We start from the raw sequence: 27,582 nt of genomic DNA, 5'->3' as shown, positions 1-27,582 counted from the left end.
ACGAGCACAGCGCAAACAATATAATCTACCCAAATTAACAATGTCACATGTCAATTCATAGGTACTTATAATAATAGAATTAAAAATAAAACAATACCTATATTATGTAGATTTGTTAATAACGAAACCGGTCGTTAGACAATAATGCGAATAAATTAAAATACTACATTGTTTTATAGCTCTTATCACAAGAACGTTTTGATAGATTTAATTCAGAACGAACGTTCAAAATACTATTGCTGGCGACTCATATACAGTAATTATAATCGGTTAAGTTTTACAAAGTTTCATTCCACAGCCTTTGAAAAATTCCCAAGTGATCACATATTTCTTTCGGAAACACACGTGCTTCCTGTTTACTTAGGTATATCGTTGGTGTTATCTGTTGATTCTCTCTGAGAATCAACTGTCTTAGAATATTACAATATAACTTTCTATAGAAATATTGTCGATTGAGGTGTTTTTATAATAAATACCATTTGAAAACTAACCTTAGCAGCGTGGTCGGGATCATCAACATACTCTTGTTTGATGAAAGTGTTAATTGACTGTGGGTTATTTCCATGTAAAGACATATCGAACGAATGTTGCTCGTCGGCATCAGGTTCGAAGTCAACTGCTTCGCGTTTGACGTCCATTTTACGCATTGAAAGATTCCGTTCTCAAAAAGAATCGTGTCACGCTAAACACGTGTAAGCAAACTGTCAAACAAGTACTTGGCCGCCGCCATAGACTAATATTAATTGTTCGCCGTGATAATAGACAATAATGTATGACATTACATTAATTGTCTTTGGTGATCCAACACAGTTCATAGGTAGGTACCTAGTTTGTTGATAAGTTGGTTTAATCAAGTAACCGATATTATTTCACTGCCAGCCAATATTTACTAGATGTAGGCCAGCTATTTTTGGAATAAAGCTATATGTATACCTAAAAAAAGCTATGTATATAATAAAGGCCCCGCTCTACTAGCACGCAAATCAGACGATCTTCGGATTTTTTTCGCGTGGAGCACCACAGATCTGCGAACTTTTTTTATCCGCAGACCGGTTCTTTGGATTTCAAACATGTTTGAATTATTTTACTCACTGAGTTGCCAGACTTCGTTCGTCGATCTCTACGCAAATTCGATTTTATAAATATGTAGGTACCTACTCAACCATTCGGACCGAAAAAATCTGTAATTGTTTTAAACATTTTTATTAATTAATTTACACATTAGGAAATGAGAGATTTATAAATATTCTTTTTATTTGTATTTATGAAATTCATAAAAGAAAACGTAAAACTTGTGTTGTTTTCACTGCAATATCATTTTATGCAAGTCTACATATAAATAACACAAAATTATAGGATTATCGGAAGACATTACGATAATCGCAATATTTGACTTTTGACAGCTCGACTTTTTTATTCGTTCGTTGATCAGTACCTACCTAATAGGGAATAGCATATCGGACGATTAATTGTCGTCGGACTTTTGGCTCGCCAATGGAGCGGAGCGCTGGCATCGTCTCTCACGCAGAAACTAAAATCTGACGAAATGGTTGGTGATGGAACTCATATACTTACTGGTTAGTGACTGTTGCTTCGCACACGGGGCTACTGAAACCTAATAATCTCGAACTGTCAAAACCATTGTCTTTCCTCCTTTATTCGAAGATTTTTCTGCAATATCTTTACAGGAATATTCTGGCAGCCTATAATTATTATCCAGGCAGGAGTAAAACTCAACATCTCCCACATATTTTAAATTAAAAATCCGTTCGCCCATTTTTAAATATTGACGTCTCGACTTGTTATTGCTTGTGTACCTAGGTATTTTAGTGCAGTGCTGAGAAAATACTATGATCAATGTGCATGAAGTTGTAACCACAATAATAATAATTATTATAATTAAATGATATTTTGGCACTAAATTTGACTCTTTAACTAAAAATCATGATCCATGCAAAATTTGACTCCAGAAAGGATATTTAGTAGGTACGATGCTAAATTAAGTTAAGCTTTTTTTCTAAATTTTTAGGCTTCCTACCTATATTTTTATAAAACTGATCGATTTTACGTGGTGAAGTGAATTGGTTTGAAATTTTATTTCACCACAAAATACCGGTGATGTGGGCCAGTTTTTAATCGACCATAACTTTTCCGCAGTATTGGAATTATGTAGGTACTTATTTACTTTCCATTAGAATGAGAATTAGAATGTCTTTAGGTTCGTTCTATTAGGTTCGAAGACACATTTATTTTATACCTATTTAGAATTACAATCTTGCTCTAGAATAATGCATTTAAAATTTAAATTTAAATTTAATAATGTATTTGAAAAAAACGTCAAAAGTTGGCACCACTTCACCCCATTTTACCAGTACTCAATCATTTGATAAATTAGGTAATATTTTTGATGTAGTAGGTATTCATAAACTGCACTGGTTACATCTGACAATAATCAAACCAATGTCCAATAAACCAGCACCTACTGCACTGTAAGAAGGTATGGCTACATGAGGTAGGTATAATATAACTTCTATTGAAGCCATTGATGGACACCCAGTCGTTCTTATTCAGCTTAGTAGGTACAAGATAAAGCAACGTGGAACTTAACCCCCGCAATGGGTCATTGTCACATACATGCATTTGGCATTCACAGCATCAGGCGACAGCCAACAGAATTTTCAAGAAATTCAAACTCAAAATCAAATAATGAAACTAAAGATCTAAACACACTGTTCTTTTACTTAGCAGGGCAGTAGGTATGACGGTGACGAGGCAGCAACCTCACCAAAACATGATTCGCCGAGGATTGCATTCTGAATATTGATCATGTTCTGATAAGTACAATTGTATTGTCCTTGTATGTTTGGTTTCCGAAGAGGACTGGTAATTATTGTATTATGGTTTGGGTAGCCATAAGGGGTTCAAAATCTGGGATCAGTTTTTATTTTTAATAAAAACAAATTGTGGACATGTTTTTATTACGAGGTGAGGTGAGGAGAATGTGACCCTTGAAACCATCAATAATAAAATTAACATAAACGTCGTGTCGTCATTTTTAAAATGAAATATTAACCCACATTAAATTTAATTATTTTGACTAGCAGAGCCATCTGGCGGTCGCCGGTCTGTCTCGCTGGTCTTGTAGACGGCTTGGCGTCATGGTGTTGGATTTTAATATACGTGTGAAATATGCATAGACGGCGCCATAGTTTTCCCTTCGGGATGGATTTTCGTTCACCTCAGACAGTTTGACATTTCGTTTATTTGTCAGTTTTACGATTTGCATTTCTTCGCTGTGACTTTATCCGGTCTCTGGGTAGCTCTATCTCTGAATCCGGAGGTCTAAATTGAGGATTCGGATTGTGTTGTAGTAGTGCAGTAGTCACACTTTCTTTAATTGACTTCCAAAAAAATAAATATCGCTGTTAGTGTATCGATGTTCAATATCTTCTTTATTCACCAACAGTTTTATAATTATACCCGTAGGGAGTTCTATATAATTAAGGTTCTTACCAAAAAATGTCTATGAAAGTTCTGTAGTTGATTTATTTATAAACCTTAAGGTCGTTTATAATGGAAGCTTCTTCATGAAACATCCTTACTAAAAGTTTGAATAGGTAGTTTATTAATTTATAAAAAACAGATTTATTTAGTTTATAAAATTTATTATTCATTAAACTCACTTATTACACAGATTACAGTTTATTATTTCGTAAAACAAATTTTACAGAGTTCGTTAAGTTTATGATTTATTAACTTGTTCATTAAAACTAATTTTATGTTTTTTTTTTTTTTTTGTTAACTGTCAATTCATGGTGGAACTGCATTGTATTGTTGTTTTTATTTAATAAAACGCAATTTTTTTTGTAGTACTTATTCCACTTTTAATTAAGAGAAGTTGAATAAGTACTACAAAAAAATTGCGTTTTATTAAATACAAACAACAATACTAATTTTATGTTTAATTATGCATATGAAACTGATTTATTAGGATTATAATCTTATTTATTTAATTACACACGCCGCGCAAATTCAAATAGGCGAGTCACTGTCCTCTTAAGATTGGTATTTGAGTCTTCGTAGATGTACTGGAACCGGTTGTTATGCGCGGCTGATGATAAATGATGTCATCGTAAGATGGTGAGGTCAAACAGAAACGCACATATGGAGCAGAGCGAGAATGAAAAATATTTAACTAGCAATTATTGCCGTATTTTCGATTGAGCTCGATATTCCATATATCGACCAACCATGCTGCCCGAAACAAAGGCAAGAGATGGAATGTTTCGGCAACGTAGACTACTATTTTCGTATTTTGGGGAACTTTTAACAGCAACACAATTGCCGTCACAAGTTGCTCGTTTACGAGCTTCTTTAGCATTGTGAATTGTACCAAAATTGTAGCTTTCTCACCAGAAAAAAATGTGCGGCAATGCGTACATTCGATATTTGAATTAAAATAATTAGTTCGATCTGTCAATAAAGGATGAGAAGGTCTTAAGCGACGAAATTGTTATTTTGTTAGACGTGAACAGTAAATATGGCGAACATATACGGTAAGGAAATATCGGATATAAACGTGACGTACCTACCTGTAAAATCATCAGGACAATTTTGAAATGTCTCAATTCAATAGATAGATATTTTGGTGGCACACAGATCGAAGTAAAAATGTTAAAATACCAATAAAGATTCGTTTGATTGAGAAATTAGTGCGTTTTCTAAAATCTCTTTAGATATTAATTGTATTTGGTTCTGCAAATCAGTTTTTATTAAACTTTTTTGGCGGTACGAATATTTTGTTAGATCTTCCCTTGGGGCTTTATTAATCAAATAGTATGTAGTTACAAGCTTTTCTAATAACCATTTATTTTTTTCCAAGAATATAATATCTCGTAGGGTTGGTTAGTCGATAATTTGGGTATTCAGAGCAATTAATTGTGTGGAGTGAGATATCCCGAGAACTCAGGGTTAACAAAAATAAATAAAATAAAATAAATTGTTTTTAAGTGAGCACGTGGCTTTGTATTTTCAATGGTTTTTAGTTTACAAACTTATTTTAAACAGTGACATAGGTGTTTATTATTATCGTTTCTATAATTCCTTAATTAACTGTATCTTAATATCACTTATATTCTAATTATTAATGGCAACATTCGTTTTATTTTTGGCGCGAGGTCTCAATTTCGCATCCGCTCACGACTCGTATTTTTTTCGACTGTCTATTCAGCGTATACAGTTATCGCATGAGAACTCTCATGCTAACTGTCTTCCACTCTTGCATCTTTTACATCCATCTCTTTTAAACTCATAAAATAATCTTACATAGATTTACAAGCTAGTCCTATTACAAAATTAATAACAATTTAAATGCTTTCAATCTTAATATAATACGTAAAACTATTGGTTTGAAATTTTATATCTAGGTACATATTATAATTAGCATTCTCAATTTAACATTTTCCTTTTTATCCAGATAGCCAAGTGATACGACATAAGTCTTTGCTATTCTATTAATTGACTATGTGGCCAAGCTGCACTTTTAGGCCTACAACACTTAGTTCCAGCTCCCATTGAAGACGGGAAGTCCAGGAGTATGTCAGGAGGTAGACTGATAAGATCCGCCATAAATAATGCTTATTAAAATTTATAAGTCATACGTATTTATTTTTATTGAAATAAGACGGTAATTTACAGATGGTGTTGGTTAGTTTTTCAATATCAATTGAACCCTACCTAACCAAACCATAATAGTTTTGGTATATTTTCGGCGATACGACCAAAATGTGCACACTTTTTCATTCAAACATTTTTTTTTCCGTTGGATTAAGAATATAAATATTAAACATTATTATTACTGCTTCATTTTATTATTAAGCCCAGCCTAAAACAAACTATATGTGATGTATGATTTAATTGCGTAATTTTAGATATTTTATAGCAGATGAGTATTTTTTTTACTATTATTTATTATGGCTTGGTTTTCGCAGGGTATGATTGAATTTAAAAAAAACTAACCAACACCATCAGTAAACTGTACTCTATTTAATGTGGACTTTTTATGGCGGATCCTAACAGTCTAACTCCACCTTTCCCTGCTGGTGTATATATAAATATGTATGCTAGAAAAAAATCAAGATTATCCGATATATAGAACATGCATATCTAGGCGGCTCTCGTGGTGCAGTGGGTAAGGCGCTGGCCTTCCACCCGAGAGTTCTGGGTTCGATTCCCGGCCATGAAAAAAATATTTATGTGTTTTTCTCAAAGCCTGGGCGTTTGTGATTGTTCACAATTACTAACAACCACCTTGTACGAAAAAGCAAGGACATGGTTAATAATAATTCTAAAAAAAACATGCATATCTCTATGAAGCACAAATAAATTAGCACTGAGCCAGATTTTAGAGAACATGTCAAACTTTTAAATTGCAATAATTACTCTATCATAACATGAATTCGAGACATTCCAACTTCTGTGCGGTACATACTCCCACGATTATTTATTTAATTTAATCTGTTTAAGTTATATACCTCAGTATTCTACCTTCATACACCTTGTTCGAAGAGCATCTATCGCTTTTCTTTCAAAATAATTATAAAATATACGGCACCGCGATGACTCATTACGATTGATCTGGAGTTATCATTTGAGAAAAGTGTGCAGATCTTAGTATAACTAGGAAACTACATAAACATAATTATTAATTACTGACCTAAGTATGTAATACCAAATAAATGAATCGATTCAAATCGACATACGTTTCTAAGTAGTTGTGTGTACGTCAATTAACATAAGATGTGAATTTTTGTGCGATTTCAAATAGATGTGTCATTGAAGAAAAATTGTACTAGAATGTGACATTTTGTGTGATTTAAGCTTATCAGATCACGCACACGAAAAATAATTCTCATTACATTTAAATGGTTTCTCACCTGAATGCGACGCATTGTGTATTTTCAGTTGATTAGATCGTGTACACGAGAAATCACATTGATTACATTTCAATGGTTTTTCTCCAGAATGTGTCATTTTGTGTGATTTAAGATGATCAGATCGCGCACACGAGAAATTACATTGATTACATTTAAATGGCTTTTCACCAGAATGAGTCATTTTGTGTCTTTTTAGCTGATAAGATCGTATACACGATAAATCACATTGATTGCATTTAAATGGTTTTTCTTCAGAATGTGACATTTTGTGTGATTTAAGATGATCAGATCGCGCACACGAAAAATTACATTTATTACATTTAAATGGTTTCTCATCTGAATGCGACGCATTGTGTATTGTCAGCTGATTAGATTGTATACATGAGTAATCACATTGACTACATTTAAATGGTTTTTCTCCAGAATGTGTCATTTTGTGTGATTTAAGTTTATCAGATCGCGTATACGAAAAATTACACTCATTACATTTAAATGGTTTCTCATCTGAATGCGACGCATTGTGTATTTTCAGCTGATTAGATTGGATACACGAGTAATCACATTGCTTACATTTATATGGTTTTTCTCCAGAATGTGTCATTTTGTGTAATTTAAGATTATAAGATTTCGCACATGAGAAATGACATTGATCACATTTAAATGGCTTTTCACCAGAATGACTCCTTTTGTGTATTTTCAGATGACTAGATTGTATACATGAGTAATCACATTGATTACATTTAAATGGTTTTTCTCCAGAATGTGTCATTTTGTGTAATTTAAGATTATAAGATTTCGCACATGAGAAATGACATTGATCACATTTAAATGGCTTTTCACCAGAATGACGCATTTTGTGTATTTTCAGCTGTTCATATTGTATACATGAGTAATCACATTGATTACATTTTAATGGTTTTTCTCCAGAATGTGTCATTTTGTGTAATTTAAGTTTATCAGATCGCGCAAATGCAAAATTACACTCATTGCATTTAAATGGTTTCTCATCTGAATGCGATGCATTGTGTATTTTCAGCTGATTGGATTGTATACACGAGTAATCACATTGCTTACATTTAAATGGTTTTTCTCCAGAATGCTTCATTTTGTGTGATTTAAGATTATTAGATAGCGCACATGAGAAATTACATTGATCACATTTAAATGGCTTTTCACCAGAATGAGTCATTTTGTGTGTTTTAAGTTTATAAGATCGCGCACATGAGTAACAACACTGATTACATTTGAATGGCTTTCCACCAGAATGAATCATCTGATGACGCCGCATTTGACCTTCATATTTAGACAAGTAATTGCATTCGCTACATTTAATTGGCTTTTCAGCAGAATGAATCAATTTGTATATCTTTAAATCACCAGATGTTATACATGAGTATTCATTATTACCACATTTTGATGGTTTATCGCCAGAATGAGTAATTTTATGCATTTTCAGATGAACATATTGCATACACGAGTATTCACATTGATCACATTTAAACGGGTTTTCACCAGAATGCACCATTTTGTGTATATTCTTGGAATTAGATTTAACACTGGAGTAACTGATAGGTTTCAATAGACCTACACCCTCATCTATCTTTTTAGTTGTTGCTGTTTTATGAACTGCTTTGTGAAGTTTTAATAAATATAACGATGCAAAAAAATCAAAACAAATACTGCATACAAAATTTTCGTAATGAAATGATTTCTTCTCAATCTTTATAACAGCTACTACTAATTCTGGATCTGTGACAGTAGATAGCAATTGATTACATTTAGCAGTGTGACTGACGACGTCTGTATTAGTAATCGTTTGATAATATGTCACGAGTTCTTGCTTGATGTCTTGTTCATCAATCTGTATTTCATTGTATGGCTCTTGTAATTCTGAGATTTTCTTTGACAATGCGACACTAGCGGTGTCGGTCAATGCAGAAGTTGCAGGAATCAACTAAAAGAACATGGAATATTACATCAAAGTGAATAGTAAAGAATGTATTAAAAAAACGGATATGTTGATGTTATAACAAATGAATACACACGGAACTTAAATAATATATTATATTATTTCAGACGATTGCTAATCATTCACTACCGGATTTGCTTATGATGTCTAATGTACGCACGTGGGCTAAAGATTGCAGGAAGGAAAAACTCGGCTACAGATAAACCCATAACCCTGTGAGGATACCAAATAAGCTAGTCTAGAATTCATCTTTAAGAGGATTGGTTAATCCGAGTTAAACATATTCGTTGACGATCTCCATATCTTTGAACAGCAGATTAGTAGGTGAGATTCCTGAGATACCAGTTGCTAATGTAGACTTATTTGAGGCTTAAGTTGTGATCGAATTAAGATACATGTTGCGTCACTTTCACGCTGTCACGGCGACAAAGTTAGTCAATGGTTTCGTCATTTTGCACAATATTTTGAACGATTACCACCTCTCTAAAGTTAATTGATAAGAGTGCCAACGTTATTGTATTATTATTTTTAATTATTATTACTTATTCATGTATCTTACATACTTAATCAATTTTAACAGTTTCTACTTGTGCGTACGTTAAAATTACTTGCGATATTATATCCATAGATACTACGAGTATTTTGAACAGAACCTAACCTACAAACAATAGATAATAGACAATATTCTTATTGAAAATACATAGTGGCAACCATTTAAAACAAAACAACATTATTTGAAAAAGTGTAGACATGTAAAAAAGATAAAAATGTTCAAAACGTCATGCAGGTGTCGATGCATTGCGGTTATATTTTATTTAAACAAGTACCTAGGTGTCTACTATGAAAAAAATTATATATGCCATATATTTCATTCATTTTAATATAAACCTTACAAATTATTGGTTCCCTGATAACATTATAATTAATGATTTCAACATAATAAACTTTTTAACACGTCAAAAAATATCACTAATTATCACAATGACAGTACCTAAGTAGGCATTGTTGAATTTTCATAGAGTTTTGTGGTGGACATACCTGATTTGCTGGTTTGCATTTTGAAGAACAGTAACTTGGTTGAGGATCCTCGTGAACGGTTTGGTTTATTGTGTCTTCAACATACTCTGGGTTTAAATCTACTCCCTGAAAATAAGTATTCGAGTTTGTAGTGGACAATACATTTGGCGGGTTTTTTGAGATTAAATAGTTGACGCTAGACTGACAAGATATATTCGTTGTACTATGCATTTTCACATCGGAAATCGAGGTGACATAATTATTTTTTGAATGGGTATAATCATTAATAGTTAACTGTTCCTGGAGCCACGAGGTCAAGAAGTTACAGCATCACCGACCGTTCGAGAAAGCCGTTGTCCGAAATTTACTGCAATCTTAGGCCATATTCTGGCAGCCTGTTATTATACAGGCAGTAGTATTACTCGACATCTGCCGCATATTCTAATATAAAAATCGGTTCGTCCATCTTTAACTATTTACGTCATGGCAGTGGCACACCCAGGGGTTGTGGGCGGGGGGGTTCGCAAGGGGCCCTGGCACCCCGCAAACATGAAAATTATCAGAATGATTTTAAACATTGAAATTGAAAGCCAATAAACTATACCTTTGGGCTTAGACAAATAAAAACACGGCAATAAATGATTTGTAATTCTCCAGCACCCTTTTAAGAAAAATTTCTTCGATTTTAATTTCTAACACAAAAATTTGGTTTTTTTAGAAACCAAATCTCCAATGGAGCTGTCAAAAAATTTTCGGTGTCCATCTGAATTCCGGAGTGGTGTAGGTCATGACTGGGGAGGGTTGACAGGGCACTAGCCTTGGGGCCCGGCGTGTCGGGTTGAACAGATAAGTGAAATAAACACACATCATAAAATAGCTTTTATAGTAAAAAAAAAGGTAGGCGCTATTATACTTCATGGCCATGAACATTTTCAATTATATAATTGTGCAATATATTTTTTGATTACAGCTCCATTATAATGTTGCAATTGATGTTTTCTATGTAAATATTTATAGTGTATTTTCCAAGTCTTTTCCCATTAAGAAGTCTTCGGGTACTTTGCGCAGCTACCCTAAATGGTTCACTCATAGCATTATTAAATCCATTGACTTGAAAGCCATCTGTCATAAACGATGGAAGCGTTCGAAGTGCCTGAATGATTATGGTGCTTTCTCTGATATGCGCAGAAGAGTTCATCGCGCCATTGACGCTGCTCACAAAGCGTACGTGAGAAAATTTCTTTAAATTTAACCTCAGACCCGAAAACTTTTTGGACGCATGTTAGGAGTTTACGTAACTCTTCTGCACAGCTATCGTCTATGTCTTTTAGGGCTAGTGTATTGAATGGGTATAAATCCATCGCTGACGGTTTTGCTGAATATTTTAGGTCAGTTTATTCCACGACTCCACCAACACTTCAACCTCAACCTGAATACTTTCGTCTTCTTGGCCCATACTAAATATTGGTCCTCTGGATGAGTCAGATATGAAATATGCTTTCTCTAGACTATATCCGAAATCCTCAGTAGGTCCAGATGGCATTCCTCCATGGCTATTGAAAGGATGCAAAAAACTTTTAAGCGATCCTTTGTTGTATATTTTCAATCTATGTTTAAGTAAATCTACCTTCCATGAATGTTGGAGCTTAAATCGTATACGACCGGTGTATAAAAATGGCTCGGTATCTGAAATAACTAACTTCCGACCAGTGGCTGTTCTCTCTGCACCGGTCAAACTATTTGAGTCCATTTTACATAAATATATATATAAACATGTGGATGGTCAGCTGACTGACGCTCAACATGGTTTTCGATCTACTCGATCAACAGTTACCAACCTCATGGAGTACACTGAATACATATCTCGTTCACTAGACAATCATTGTCAAGTTGATGCAATTTATACAGATATGTCAAAGGCTTTCGATCGAGTGGATCATGATATTCTTTTAACTAAACTGAGTGCAGTAGGCGGATCTATTAATTTTATAAATTTTTTCAAATCTTATTTTTCGCATCGTTGTCAATATGTCGAGTACGCTGGGTGTGCATCTGAAGTCTTTCAAACTCTTTCAGGTGTTCCGCAAGGATCAAATCTTGGACCAATTATGTTCCTCATATTTGTCAATGATATAGTTAAAGCCATGGATGGAGTAGAATTTTTACTTTTTGCGGATGATTTGAAATTATATGCACCAATTCGCAATGAGTTGGACTGTTGCATGTTACAGAGAAATCTCTGCTCAATTGAAAGTTGGTCAAAAAAGAATAAATTAGAATTTAATACTGACAAATGCTTTTGTATTACTTTTTCAAGCACCCCGATTAAATATAATTATATTATGTCAAAAAAATCGTTAAAACGTCAATCTGAGGCGAAAGATCTTGGGATAATTTTTGATTCTTCATTATCCTTTCACTTGCATATAACTTCCACGGCTCTACGTGCGAGTAAGCTTCTAGGATTCATCATGCGACCATCCAAACGATTCAAGAATCCTAATGTATTACGCACACTCTACGTCTCATTAGTGCGTAGCATTCTTGAATATGGGTCGATTATCTGGTGTCCTTATGAGGTTTCCTATAAGCTTATTTTAGAACGCGTCCAGAAGAAATTTCTTCGATGTCTTTATTTTAAAACATTTAACTATTTTCCTTTCGATAATTCGTCAGATGATTATTTTCCAACTGCCTTTCTACAAGGCATGCTTACTTTTCACTCTCTTGAATCTCGTCGGTCTCTTCTGCTGTTGAAACACTTTTGCCTGTTATTGCGAGGGATCGTTTCCAATCCTGGTGTCCTAATGAATTTGAATTTCCATGCGCCTGTCAATTACCTACGTAGTCGCAGCCATGATCTATTCTGGATTGGAACCGTTTCCTCGTGTCAAGCCTATCAGGCACCATTAGCGAGGGGGGCAAGACTAATAAATGCGCTCCCTAAAGACATGGACATTTTCAATGATGTACTTTGCATTTTATTTTTTAAACTGTATTTTTCTGTATAAAATTGTATATTTTTCGTTCTCAAAAATTATATTTTTCTGTATTAAATTGTACTTAAGTATGTTTTGATTATTTATTTTTTTTGTTATATATATATATTTCTTTTTCTGTATTCTCTTCTCTCTTGTGAGGGTAATGTTTGACTTATAATGTAAATCTCATGTTGAGTACGTCTTGAATTTAAATTTGTTATGTCCACAATGTTTTGTATTCTTAAATAAATAAATAAATAAATAAAGTAGATGTATTAAAAATCGTCAATAATTCACTGTATAATTACCCTTAATTTGAACTTAAACACAATTAGAAAAACGTTATTATAGTGTTTTACACTGCCTTAAATCTTAGCGGTAGGTAAGGGTCCCGCAAAATATCCTAGCCTGAGGGCCCGTTTCAGGATGTGGGGACCATGGTGTAGGTGCACTGAGTGCAATAGACAAAAGGCCGATAAACGATTAATTAGGCTGTGAAGAAGAAAAAAAGCCTATGGGACTAATTAACATTCTTCTTCTTGCTCCCCACCCAATATCAAATCCTGGGTGCGCCACTGCGTCATGGCTTGTTGTTTCTTGTCCTTTTCAGTTCAATGCTACCAATTTTGGTAAGAAAATATGATTTTTCATCGCATCTACTGATATTGGTACCACCGTTTTATGGGTGACTGGAAACTGAGTGACCGGGAGACTAGCATGTCGCGTCTCTTCGGTTCAGGTCGCAAAAGTTTTGAATCTGAGAGATTTCAGTCTTGCCGTGAGCTAGCTGTCATTGAAATACATTAGCAAGATACTGGAGTTTCAGTCTCGTCTTTTTTGAGTATTCACGTGAGCGGATGGCCTTATAGTCGCGACGTACTAGGTACCGTTCTTAAAACTCGATTTATGATAATCTCCAAAGAAGAAATTGCGTGGGAAGCAAATAGAATAGGTGTGCGAATAATAAAATGATATCATGTTTGACACGTTTAGTCTGCTAGCATTTCATAATTACAAGTACACAATACACCCCAGTGTGACTTCTATTGGCATTGTAATTATTAATTGGGGTGACATTTTTACCGCTATCAAATTGTATACGTCGTTATGGTTTTAATATGCCCAGCGCTTCTGCAGCTAGGCACAAAGAACGTTCCAAACTTATCTTATCTAAATCAATAGAGCGGACCATTGCTGGTGACTCATATATAGTCATTATAATCAGCTAAAGTAGGTATTAAAAAGTATCCTTCTACAGCCTTTGAAAACTTCCCAAGTGACCACATAATATTTCTTTAGGGAACACGCTTGTTTCCAGTTTACTTAGGTAGGTATATCGTTGGGGTCATCTGTTGATTCTCTCTGAGAATCAACTGTCTTAGAATATTACAATATAACTTCTTTTACAAATATTATCGATTGAAGTGTTTTATAATGAATAACATTTGACAACTAACCTCAACAACGTGGTCGGGATCATCAGCATACTCTTGTTTGATGTAAGTATTTGACTGGAAGTTATTTCCATGTGAAGACACATCGAACGAATGTTCCTCGTCTGCATCAGGTTCGAAGTCAACTGTTTCACGTTTTACGTCCATTTTACGCATTGAATGGCGTCCGTTCTTAAAAAGAATCTTGTCACACCACACACGTGTAACCAATGCTGTCAAACAAGTTCTTGGGCGCCACCATAGACTAATATTGGCCGCCGTGATAATAGACAATAATGAATGACATTAAATTAATCGTCTTTGGTGATCCAACACAGATGATAGGTATTTTTTTGATAAGTTGGTTTATTTAAGTACCTAACCGATATTTACAGCCCTTTCACTGCCAGCCAATATTTATTAGGTATGGGCCAGCTATTTTTGGCATAAAATACGTCATCATCCTCTCACGCAGAAACTAAAATCTGATGGAACTCATAAACTGGCCAGTGACTGATGCTTCGCACACGTCGCTACTGAAACCTAATGACCTCAAACTGCCAAACCCATTGTCTCATCTACTTTATTCGAAGCTTTTTCCGCAATAGCTTTACGGGAATATTCTGGCAGCCTATAATTATTATCCAGGCAGGAGTATTTTTCAACATCTGCCACATATTTTAAATGAAAAATCCGTTCGCCCATTTTTAAATATTGACGTCTCGACTTGTTATTGCTTGTGTATTTTTGTGCAGTGCTGAGAAAATACTTACCGTGTTGAATGTGCATGAAATTGTAACCACAATAATAATTATTATTACAATTGAATGACAATTTGGCACTAAATTTGTCTATTTGACTAAAAATCATGATCCATGCAAAATTTGACTCCAGAAAAGGATATTTAGTAGGTAGGTACGATGCTAAATTAAGTTAAGCTTTTTTTCTAAATTTTGAGGCTTCCTACCTATATTTTTATTAAACTGATCGATTTTACGTGGTGAAGTGAATTGGTTTGAAATTTTATAACCTTTAAGGGGTAGACAAGTTCACCACAAAATATGGGTGATGTGGGCCAGTTTTAATCGACCATAACTATTCCCCAGTATTGGAATTATGTACTTATTTACTTGCCATTAGAATGAGAATTAGAATGTCTTTGGTTCGAAGACACATTTATTATATACCTATTTAGAATAAAAATCTAGCTCTAAAATAAATGGCAGAGGTATTTGAAAAAAACGTCAAAAGTTGGCACTACATCACCCCATTTTACCAGTAGGGTACTCAATCATTTGATAAATTAGGTAATATTTTCGATGTAGTTGGTATTCCTAAACTGCACTGGTTACATCTGACAATAATCAGACCAATGTCCAATAAACCAGCGCCTACTGCACTGATAAAATCAGCTAGAAGGTAGGGCTACATGAGGTCCCTAGGTATATAACTTCTATTGAAGCCATTGATGGACACCCAGTCGTTCTTATTCAGCTTAGTAGGTACAGGATAAAGCAACGTGGAACTTAACCCCCGCAATGGGTCATTGTCACATCCATGCATTTGGCATTCACAGCATCAGGCGACAGCCAACAGAATTTTCAAGAAATTCAAACTCAAAATTAAATAATGAAACTAAAGATTAACTTAATTTACTTGGGTCCGGAAAGCAATGCCCACCGCAAAGGTGTTATATAAGTGCGACAAAAGATAAGTACTTTAAAGCTTGGGTTTTAATTTCAATAAAGCTAAACACACTGTCTTTTTACTTAGCAGGGCAGTAGGTATAATGGTGACGAGGCAGCAACCTCACCAAAACATGATTGGGCGAGGATTGCATTCTGAATATTGATCATGTTCTGATAAGTACAATTTATTGTATTGTCCTTGTATGTTTGGTTTCAGAAGAGGAAAGGTAATTATTATTGTATTATGGTTTGGGGTAGCCATAAGAGGTTCAAAATCTGGGATCAGTTTTTATTTTTAATAAAAACAAATTGTGGACACGTTTTTATTACAGAAATAACATAACAAAATGTGAGGTGAATGTGACCCTTGAAGCCATCAATAATAAAATAAACATAAACGTCGTGTTGTCATTTTTAAAATGAAATATTAACCCACATTAAATTTAATTATCTTAACTAGCAGAGCCATCTGGCGGTCGCCAGTCTGTCTCGCTGGTCTTGTAGACGGCTTGGCGTCATGGTGTTGGATTTTAATATACTTGTGAAGTACCTATGCATAGACGGCGCCATAGTTTTCCTTTCGGGATGGATTTTCATTCACCTCAGACAGTTTGACATTTCGCTGATTTGTCAGTTTTACGATTTGCATTTCTTCACTGTGAATTTTTCCGGGCTCTGGGTAGCTCCAACCCTGAATCCGGAGGTCTAAATTGTGGATTTGGATTACGTTGTAGTAGTGCAGTAGTAATCTCCTTTATTCACAAACAGTTTTATAATTATACCCGTAGGGGGTTCTATATATTTAAGGTTCTTATCAAATAATGTCTATAAAAGTTCTGTAGTTGATTTATTTATAAACCTTAAGGTCGCTTATAATGGAAGCTTCTTCATAAAACATCCTTACTAAAAGTTTAAATAGGTAGTTTATTAATTTATAAAAAACAGATTTATTTAGTTTATAAAATTTATTATTCATTAAACTCATTTATTACATAGATTACAAGTTTATTATTTCGCAAAACAATTTTTACAGAGTTCTTCAAGTTTATTATTTATTAACTAGTTCATTAAAACTAATTTTATGGTTAATTATTTAAGCATATAAAACTTATTTATTTAATTACACACGCCACGCAAATTCAAAGAGGTGAGAGTCGTTGTCCTCCTAAGATTGGGGACTATTGGTTAAAGTACTTGAGTCTTCGTAGAGGTACTGCAAAGCAGTTGCTATGCGCGGTTGATAATTAATGATATCATCGTAAGATGGTGAAGTCAAACAGAGACGCACATATGGAGCAGAGCGAGAATGAAATAGATTTAACTAGCAATTATTGCCGTATTTTCGATTGAGCTCGATATTCGATATATCGACCAACCATGCTGCCAAAAAGCAATGGCAAGAGATGGAAAGTTTACGGCAACGTAGACTAGGTACTATTTTCGTATTTGGGGAACTTTTAACAGCAACACAATTGCCGTCACAAGTTGCTCGTTTACGAGCTTCTTTAGCGTTGCGAATTGTACCAAAATTATAGCTTTCTCACCAGAAAAAAATGTGCGACAATGCGTACATTCGTTATTTGAATTAAAATAATTAGTTCTATCTGTCAATAAAGGGTTAGAAGGTCTTAAGCGATGAAAATGTCATTTTGTTAGACGTGAACAGTAAATATGGCGAACGTATACGGTAAGGAAATATCGGATATAAACATTACGTATCTGTAAAATCTTCAGGACAATTTTAAAATGTCTCAATTCAATAGGTAGATATTTTGGTGGCACACATGTCGAAGTAAAAATGTTAAAATACCAATAAAGTGTCGTTTGATTGAGAAATTAGTACGTTTTCTAAAATATCTTTAGATATTAAAAGTATTTGGTTCTGCAAATTAGTTTTTATTTAACTTTTTTGGCGGTACGAATATTTTGTTAGATCTTCCCTTGGGGCTTTATTAATCAAATAGTATGTAGTTACAAGCTGTTCTAATAACCATTTATTTTTTTCCAAGAATATAATATCTCGTAGGGTTGGTTAGTCGATAATTTGGGTATTCAGAGCAATAAATTGTGTGGAGTGAGATATCCCGAGAACTCAGGGTTAACAAAAATAAATAAAATAAAATAAATTGTTTTTTAGTGAGCACGTGGCTTTGTATTTTCAATGGTTTTTAGTTTACAAACTTATTTTAAACAGTGACATATGTGTTTATTATTATCGTTTCTATAATTCCTTAATTAACTGTATCTTAATATCACTTATATTCTAATTATTAATGGCAACATTCGTTTTATTTTTGGCGCGAGGTCTCAATTTCGCATCCGCTCACGACTCGTATTTTTTTCGACTGTCTATTCAGCGTATACAGTTATCGCATGAGAACTCTCATGCTAACTGTCTTCCACTCTTGCATCTTTTACATCCATCTCTTTTAAACTCATAAAATAATCTTACATAGATTTACAAGCTAGTCCTATTACAAAATTAATAACAATTTAAATGCTTTCAATCTTAATATAATACGTAAAACTATTGGTTTGAAATTTTATATCTAGGTACATATTATAATTAGCATTCTCAATTTAACATTTTCCTTTTTATCCAGATAGCCAAGTGATACGACATAAGTCTTTGCTATTCTATTAATTGACTATGTGGCCAAGCTGCACTTTTAGGCCTACAACACTTAGTTCCAGCTCCCATTGAAGACGGGAAGTCCAGGAGTATGTCAGGAGGTAGACTGATAAGATCCGCCATAAATAATGCTTATTAAAATTTATAAGTCATACGTATTTATTTTTATTGAAATAAGACGGTAATTTACAGATGGTGTTGGTTAGTTTTTCAATATCAATTGAACCCTACCTAACCAAACCATAATAGTTTTGGTATATTTTCGGCGATACGACCAAAATGTGCACACTTTTTCATTCAAACATTTTTTTTTCCGTTGGATTAAGAATATAAATATTAAACATTATTATTACTGCTTCATTTTATTATTAAGCCCAGCCTAAAACAAACTATATGTGATGTATGATTTAATTGCGTAATTTTAGATATTTTATAGCAGATGAGTATTTTTTTACTATTATTTATTATGGCTTGGTTTTCGCAGGGTATGATTGAATTTAAAAAAAACTAACCAACACCATCAGTAAACTGTACTCTATTTAATGTGGACTTTTTATGGCGGATCCTAACAGTCTAACTCCACCTTTCCCTGCTGGTGTATATATAAATATGTATGCTAGAAAAAAATCAAGATTATCCGATATATAGAACATGCATATCTAGGCGGCTCTCGTGGTGCAGTGGGTAAGGCGCTGGCCTTCCACCCGAGAGTTCTGGGTTCGATTCCCGGCCATGAAAAAAATATTTATGTGTTTTTCTCAAAGCCTGGGCGTTTGTGATTGTTCACAATTACTAACAACCACCTTGTACGAAAAAGCAAGGACATGGTTAATAATAATTCTAAAAAAAACATGCATATCTCTATGAAGCACAAATAAATTAGCACTGAGCCAGATTTTAGAGAACATGTCAAACTTTTAAATTGCAATAATTACTCTATCATAACATGAATTCGAGACATTCCAACTTCTGTGCGGTACATACTCCCACGATTATTTATTTAATTTAATCTGTTTAAGTTATATACCTCAGTATTCTACCTTCATACACCTTGTTCGAAGAGCATCTATCGCTTTTCTTTCAAAATAATTATAAAATATACGGCACCGCGATGACTCATTACGATTGATCTGGAGTTATCATTTGAGAAAAGTGTGCAGATCTTAGTATAACTAGGAAACTACATAAACATAATTATTAATTACTGACCTAAGTATGTAATACCAAATAAATGAATCGATTCAAATCGACATACGTTTCTAAGTAGTTGTGTGTACGTCAATTAACATAAGATGTGAATTTTTGTGCGATTTCAAATAGATGTGTCATTGAAGAAAAATTGTACTAGAATGTGACATTTTGTGTGATTTAAGCTTATCAGATCACGCACACGAAAAATAATTCTCATTACATTTAAATGGTTTCTCACCTGAATGCGACGCATTGTGTATTTTCAGTTGATTAGATCGTGTACACGAGAAATCACATTGATTACATTTCAATGGTTTTTCTCCAGAATGTGTCATTTTGTGTGATTTAAGATGATCAGATCGCGCACACGAGAAATTACATTGATTACATTTAAATGGCTTTTCACCAGAATGAGTCATTTTGTGTCTTTTTAGCTGATAAGATCGTATACACGATAAATCACATTGATTGCATTTAAATGGTTTTTCTTCAGAATGTGACATTTTGTGTGATTTAAGATGATCAGATCGCGCACACGAAAAATTACATTTATTACATTTAAATGGTTTCTCATCTGAATGCGACGCATTGTGTATTGTCAGCTGATTAGATTGTATACATGAGTAATCACATTGATTACATTTAAATGGTTTTTCTCCAGAATGTGTCATTTTGTGTGATTTAAGTTTATCAGATCGCGTATACGAAAAATTACACTCATTACATTTAAATGGTTTCTCATCTGAATGCGACGCATTGTGTATTTTCAGCTGATTAGATTGGATACACGAGTAATCACATTGCTTACATTTATATGGTTTTTCTCCAGAATGTGTCATTTTGTGTAATTTAAGATTATAAGATTTCGCACATGAGAAATGACATTGATCACATTTAAATGGCTTTTCACCAGAATGACTCCTTTTGTGTATTTTCAGATGACTAGATTGTATACATGAGTAATCACATTGATTACATTTAAATGGTTTTTCTCCAGAATGTGTCATTTTGTGTAATTTAAGATTATAAGATTTCGCACATGAGAAATGACATTGATCACATTTAAATGGCTTTTCACCAGAATGACGCATTTTGTGTATTTTCAGCTGTTCATATTGTATACATGAGTAATCACATTGATTACATTTTAATGGTTTTTCTCCAGAATGTGTCATTTTGTGTAATTTAAGTTTATCAGATCGCGCAAATGCAAAATTACACTCATTGCATTTAAATGGTTTCTCATCTGAATGCGATGCATTGTGTATTTTCAGCTGATTGGATTGTATACACGAGTAATCACATTGCTTACATTTAAATGGTTTTTCTCCAGAATGTGTCATTTTGTGTAATTTAAGATGATCAGATGTTTTAGATGAGTAATCACATTGGCTGCATTTGAATGGCTTTTCCCCAGAATGAGTCATTTTGTGTCTTTTCATCTTACTAGATAATATACAAGCGTAATTACACTGGTCACATTGTAATGGCTTTTCACCAGAATGACTCATTTTGTGTATTTTCAGCTGATTATATTGTATACAAGAGTAATCACATTGATTACATTTAAATCGTTTATCCCCAGAATGTGTCATTTTGTGTAATTTAAGATTAAAAGATTGCGCACATGAGAAATAACATTGGTCACATTTAAATGGCTTTTTACCAGAATGAGTCATTTTGTGGATTTTCAGGTTACCAGATTGTTTACAAGAGTAATCACAATGCTCACATTTAAATGGCTTTTCAGTAGAGTGAGTCATTTTGTGAGTTTTCATATAAGCAGAGCTTATACATGAGTAATTACATTGGTCACATTTAAATGGCTTTATACCAGAATGAGTCATCTGATGACGCCTCATTTGACCTTCATATTTAGATAAGTAATTGCATTCGCTACATTTAAATGGCTTTTCAGCAGAATGAATCAATTTGTATATCTTTAAATCACCAGATGTAATACATGAGTATTCATTATTATCACTTTTTGATGGTTTATCACCAGAATGAGTCATTTTATGCATTTTCAGATGAACATATTGCATACACGAGTATTCACATTGATCACATTTAAACGGGTTTTCACCAGAATGCACCATTTTGTGTATGTTCTTGGAATTAGATTTAACACTGGAGTAACTGGTAGGTTTTAATAGACCTACACCCTTATCTATCTTTTTAGTTGTTGCTGTTTTATGAACTGCTTTGTGAAGTTTTAATAAATATAACGATGCAAAAAAATCAAAACAAATACTGCATACAAAATTTTCGTAATGAAATGATTTCTTCTCAATCTTTATAACAGCTACTAATAATTCTGGATCTGTGACAGTAGATTGCAATTGATTACATTTAACAGTGTGACTGACGACGTCTGTATTAGTAATTGTTTGATAATATGTCACGAGTTCTTGCTTGATGTCTTGTTCATCAATCTGTATTTCATCATATGGCTCTTGTAATTCTGAGATTTTCTTTGACAATGCGACACTAGCGGTGTCGGTCAATGCAGAAGTTGCAGGAATGAACTAAAAGAACATGAAATATAACATCAAAGTGAATAGTAAAGAATGTATTAAAAAAACGGGTATGTTGATGTTATAACAAATGAATACGCATGGAACTTAAATAATATATTATATTATTTCAGACGATTGCTAATCATTCACCACCGGATTTGCTTATGATGTATTATGTACGCATGGGGGCTAAAGATTGCAGGAATGCGAAACTCGGCTACAGATAAACCATAACCATGTGGGGATACCAAATAAGCTAGTCTAGAATTCATCTTTAAGATGATTAGTTAATCCGAGTTAAACATATTCGTTGACGATCTCCATATCTCCGAGCAGCAGATTAGTATGTGACCGTTCCTGAGATACCATGGCTATAAGAAATTTTTTGTTGCTAATGTAGACTTTAACAGGTGAGGCTTAAGGTGACACATTAGTGAAACGGCAAATAATTTTCAACTATAGGCGCGACGAAATTTTGGACTCGCTCGCATTCAGTGAGAGAACGCCGAGTTGGAAACACGTAACTTTGCTTCGTGATGGCAACGGGCCAATTAATTCTTAAATCGTGCAAAGATGACTAAAAAAGTTACCCATTTACTATAAAAAGAAAACATGTCAATGAATATATTAATATTGTTACTAATAGAACAATAAACAGAACCTAAAATGGAAGTATGTTGGATTTATATGACAAATTATATTTCGTTTGACAGGCGTCATTTGCACCCGCGACCCGTAATCCGCGCATCGCCTATCCACGATCTTTTTAGACCGTGCCTCAACTGATGTACGGCCTTAAGTTGTGATCGAATTGAGATACATGTCACGTCACTGTCACGCTGTCATGGCGACAAACTTAGTCAATGGTTTCGACATTTTGCACAATATTTTGAACGATTACCACCTCTCTAAAGTCAATTGATGAGAGTGCAACGTTATTGTATTATTATTTTTAATTATTAATATTTATTCATGTTAATTTTAATCAATTTTAACAGTTTCTACGTGTGCGTACGTTAAAATGACTTGCGATATTATATCCATAGATACTATTTTGAACATAACCCAACCTACAAACGATAGATAATAGACAATATTCATATTGAGAATACATAGTGCCAACGGTTTAAAACAAAAAACGTGATTTTGACATGATTTGAAAAGTGTAGACATGTAAAAAAGATAAAAATGTTCAAAACGTCATGCAGGTGTCGATGCAGTGTGGTTATATTTTATTCAAACAAGTACCTAGGTGCGTACTATGAAACTGTATATATATGCCATGTATTTCACTCATTTTAATATAAACCTTACAAAATTATTGGTTCACTGATAACATTATAATCAATGATTTCAACATAATAATATTTTAACACGTCAAAAAATATCACTAATAATCACTATGACAGTAAGTAGGCATTGTTGAATTTTCAAAGAGTTTTGTGGTGGACATACCTGATTTGCTGGTTTGCATTTTGAAGAACAGTGACTGGGTAGAGGATCCTCGTGAACGGTTTGGTTTATTGTGTCTTCAACATTCTCTGCGTTTAAATCTACTCCCTGAAAATAAGTATTTGAGTTTGTGGTGGACAATTCATTTAGAGGTTTTTTTGAGAATTAATAGGTGACGCTAGACTGACAAGATATATTCGTCGTACTATGCATTTTCACATCGGAATGCGAGGTGACATAATTATTTTTAGAATGCGTATAATAATTAATAGTTAACTGTTCCTGGAGCCACGACGACACGAAGTTACAGCATCACCGACCGTTTGACGAAGCCATTGTCCGAAATTTATTGCAATCTTAGGCCATCCGCTCACGCAGAAACTACAATCTGACGAACTGGTTGGTGATGGAACTCATAAACTGCACAGTGACCGATGCTTCGCACACGGTGCTACTGAAACCTAATAGTCTCATAACCTCAAACTGTCAAACCTATTGTCTTTCCTACTTATTCAAAGTATTTTCCGTAATATCTTTACGGGAATATTGACGTCATGGCTTGTTGTTTCGTGTTCAGTTCAGTTCTGTGCTACCAATTTTGGTAAGGAAATATGATTTTTCATCGAATGTACTAATATTGGGACCACTGTTTTATGAAGTGACCGCAAACTGAGAGTAAATCGCGTCTCTTCAGTTTCGATCGCGAACGTTTTGAAACTGACAGATTCCAGTCTTGCCGTCATTGAAATACATTAGCTAGATACCGGAGTTTCAGTCTCGTCTTTTTTGAGTATTCACGTGAGCGGATAGTCTTAGGCCCGTTTCTAACGGGACACTGGTGTCGCGCTCGTATATAATATAGGAGACCTTTGTATTCGAATAAAGTGGCCCATGTATTATGTTATGAGTGCCCCAGAGTCAACGCATAATTTTGCGTTATGAATTAGAACATAAAACTGCCTGCGGTAATAAAAAAAAGTGTATCGGCGTCTTGAGAATGCACCAGCCGACGGAAAAGAGCACCGGACACGCGTTTACTCATAAGCTCTGGGGCGTTCATAAACATAATACAAAGGCCCCTTTATTCGAATACAAAGGCCTCCAATAATATATGCAAGCGCGACACCGGTGTCCCGTCTGAAACTGACCTTACAGTCGCGACGTACTAGGTACCATTCTTAAAACACGACTTCGGATAATCGCCAAAGAAGAAATTGCTGGGGAAGCGAATAGGTATGCGAATAATAAAATGACATCATATTGGATATCTACGTTTAGTCTGCTATTATCTCATAGGTAGGTAATTTACCAGTACACAATACACCTCAGTGTCACTTCTATTGGTATTGTAATTTATTATGGTGACATTTTTAGCGCTGTCAAATTGTATACGTCATTATGGTTTTAATATGCCCAGTACTTCAGCAGCTAGGCACAAAGAACTGCAACAGATGCGAGTGCTGACGAGGAATACAAACTCGAGTCGAGCGGACCTACCACACTCTCACGCTCGGTCCACCCCGAGTGGTCTCGGTGAAAATGCGATTCGGCATTAAATCGATGTGTGATTTGTTGTTTGGTAAAATTCAATCATTGCATTGATTATTCTTCAAACATCCATTAGATAGGTACTCTACAAGAGTAATCACGAGGGGTACCTACCCATTAAAAATATAATAACAAGCACAGTGCAAACAATATAATCTACCCAAATTAACAATGTCACGTGATAATTCATAGGTACCTACTTATAATAATAGAATTAAAAATAAAATAATATGTTATGTAAATTTGGTAATAATGTTCTCAAAGCGAACAAAACCGGTCGTTAGACAATTATGCGAACAAATTAAAATAAGTGCTAGGTACATTGTTTTATAGCTTTAATCACAAGAACGTTTTGATAGATTAAATTCAGAACGAACCGCTCAAAACTTATCTAAATCAATAGAGCGTAGGTACTACTACTGCTGGCGACTCATATACAGTAATTATAATCGGTTAAGTTTTAAAAAGTTTCCTTCCACAGCCTTTGAAAAATTCCCAAGTGACCACATATTTCTTTCGGGAACACACTTGCTTCCTGTTTACTTAGGTTTATCGTTGGTGTCATCATCTGAGAACAACTGTCTTAGAATATTACAATATAACTTTTTTATACAAATATTATCGATTGAAGTGTTTTTATAATGAATAACATTTGACAACTAACCTCAGCAACGTGGTCGGGATCATCAGCATACTCTTGTTTGATGAAAGTATTTGACTGTGGGTTATTTACATGTAAGGACATATCGAACGAATGTTGCTCGTCTGCATCATGTTCGAAGTCAACTGCTTCGCGTTTGACGTCCATTTTACGCATTGAAAGTGTCCGTTCTCAAAAAGAATCGTGTCGAGCTAAGCACGTGTAAGCAAACTGTCAAACAAGTACTTGGCCGCCGTCATAGACTAATATTAATTGGTCGCCGTGATAATAGACAATAATGTATGACATTACATTAATCGTCTTTGGTGATCCAACACAGTTCATAGGTACCTAGTTTGTTGATATGTTGGTTTATTTAAGTAACCGATATTATTTCACTGCCATCCAATATTTACTAGGTATAGGCCAGCTATTTTTGGAATAAAGCTATATGTATACCTAAAAAAAGCTAGGTATATAATAAAGCACGCGCTCCACTGGCACGCAAATCAGACGATCTTCGGATTTTTTTCGCGTGGAGCACCCCAGATCTGCGTACTTTTTAATCAGCAGACAGGTTCTTTGGATTTCAAACATGTTTGAATTATTTTACTCACTTCGTCCGTCGATCACTACGTAAATTCGATTTGATAAATAGGTAGGTACCTACTCAACCATTCTGACCGAAAAAATCTGTAATTGTTATAAACATTTTTATTAATTAATTTACATATTAGGAAATGAGAGATTTATAAATATTTTTTTTATTTGTATTTATGAAATTCATAAAAGAAAACGTAAAACTTGTGTTGTTTTCACTGCTATATCATTTTATGCAAGTCTACATATAAATAACACTAAATTATAGGATTATCGGAAGACATTACGATAATCGCATTATTTGACTTTTGACATTGAAGTTAAAGTCCCTCCACCAAACCCGCCCCGTACCACCCTCGGTCTTAATCGAGAGTATCACGGGACCCATCAATTGGTGATGTGAAGCATCTAAGAATTGGCCTGGGAGTGTCCTGGGAGAAGATGCCCAAGACTTAGATTGCTACGCTCAAAGTGAGCTCTGACTGAGTTTACTGAGTTTACTCTAATGCAAAGTGCCAGGGAGAGAAAAAGCACATGGAAATTACTAAAAAGAAAAAGAAGCTACTTGTTTATTAAATTAAAGAACGAAGCTAATCATACAGGCAGCAAAATTTATGTGAAGAGATCTTCACGCCCGTAGTAAGACGCCGCAAATTTTTTGAAAGCAAGATAGTTGGCCTTAGTAGCAACCAGGTCGGACGGGCCGATGGGTCCAACAGCTGGTTGGACCGACCTGAGCATTTCCTCCCGTTCGGAGCACATACTCAGACACTCCCATAGGATGTGGTTGGCATCCTGTATTTCCCCTCCGCATGGACATGTCGGACGGTTTGCAAGTCCAAGCTCGAAGAGCTTGCCAGCGAATCCACCATGACCAGACACAAATTGACTGGTGTAATGGTCTGGAGTCAGGTATTTGGTTATCTCCATTCGCCACTGTATATCTGGAAAAAACGTATATGTGTGCCGGCCCTTGG

The 27,582-nt window shown here is 34.4% G+C and overlaps 1 protein-coding gene and 1 long non-coding RNA gene across 2 annotated transcripts; both read right to left on the bottom strand.

The window, feature by feature from the left end:
- Positions 1 to 7,798: 7,798 nt before the first annotated feature.
- On the bottom strand, positions 7,799 to 14,409 carry LOC147076319 (uncharacterized). The gene is made up of 3 exons (XR_015069815.1): positions 14,360 to 14,409; positions 9,943 to 10,047; positions 7,799 to 8,889 (listed from the first exon to the last, which is right to left on the bottom strand). It is a non-coding gene; the product is annotated as an uncharacterized LOC147076319 (long non-coding RNA).
- A 2,250-nt stretch (positions 14,410 to 16,659) lies between these two features.
- Positions 16,660 to 26,182, bottom strand: LOC147076318 (uncharacterized). Its single transcript, XM_085940411.1, has 4 exons — positions 26,030 to 26,182; positions 23,821 to 23,925; positions 22,216 to 22,374; positions 16,660 to 16,728 (listed from the first exon to the last, which is right to left on the bottom strand). The coding sequence occupies exons 1-4, from the start codon at positions 26,180 to 26,182 to the stop codon at positions 16,660 to 16,662; spliced, it is 486 nt and encodes a 161-aa protein (XP_085796537.1).
- Between the last annotated feature and the right edge of the window lie 1,400 nt (positions 26,183 to 27,582).

This window comes from Rhyacophila brunnea, unplaced genomic scaffold (assembly GCF_057557595.1).
Source record: "Rhyacophila brunnea isolate RB1 unplaced genomic scaffold, BYU_Rbru_1.0 scaffold_13, whole genome shotgun sequence".
Lineage (NCBI taxonomy): Eukaryota > Metazoa > Arthropoda > Insecta > Trichoptera > Rhyacophilidae > Rhyacophila > Rhyacophila brunnea.
The sequence above is the reverse complement of the archived record's forward strand: the minus strand, read 5'-3'. Positions and strand labels throughout refer to the sequence as shown.

What these genes read in the sequence shown, in the direction of transcription:
- LOC147076318 (XM_085940411.1), bottom strand. Translation starts at nt 26,182, where the DNA reads ATGCGTAAAATGGACGTCAAACGCGAAGCAGTTGACTTCGAACATGAT. An exon ending in ATCCCGACCACGTTGCTGAG is followed by an intron (nt 23,926 to 26,029) that starts GTTAGTTGTCAA and finishes ACTTATTTTCAG; the next exon opens with GGAGTAGATTTAAACGCAGA. An exon ending in AATGCAAACCAGCAAATCAG is followed by an intron (nt 22,375 to 23,820) that starts GTATGTCCACCA and finishes ATGTTCTTTTAG; the next exon opens with TTCATTCCTGCAACTTCTGC.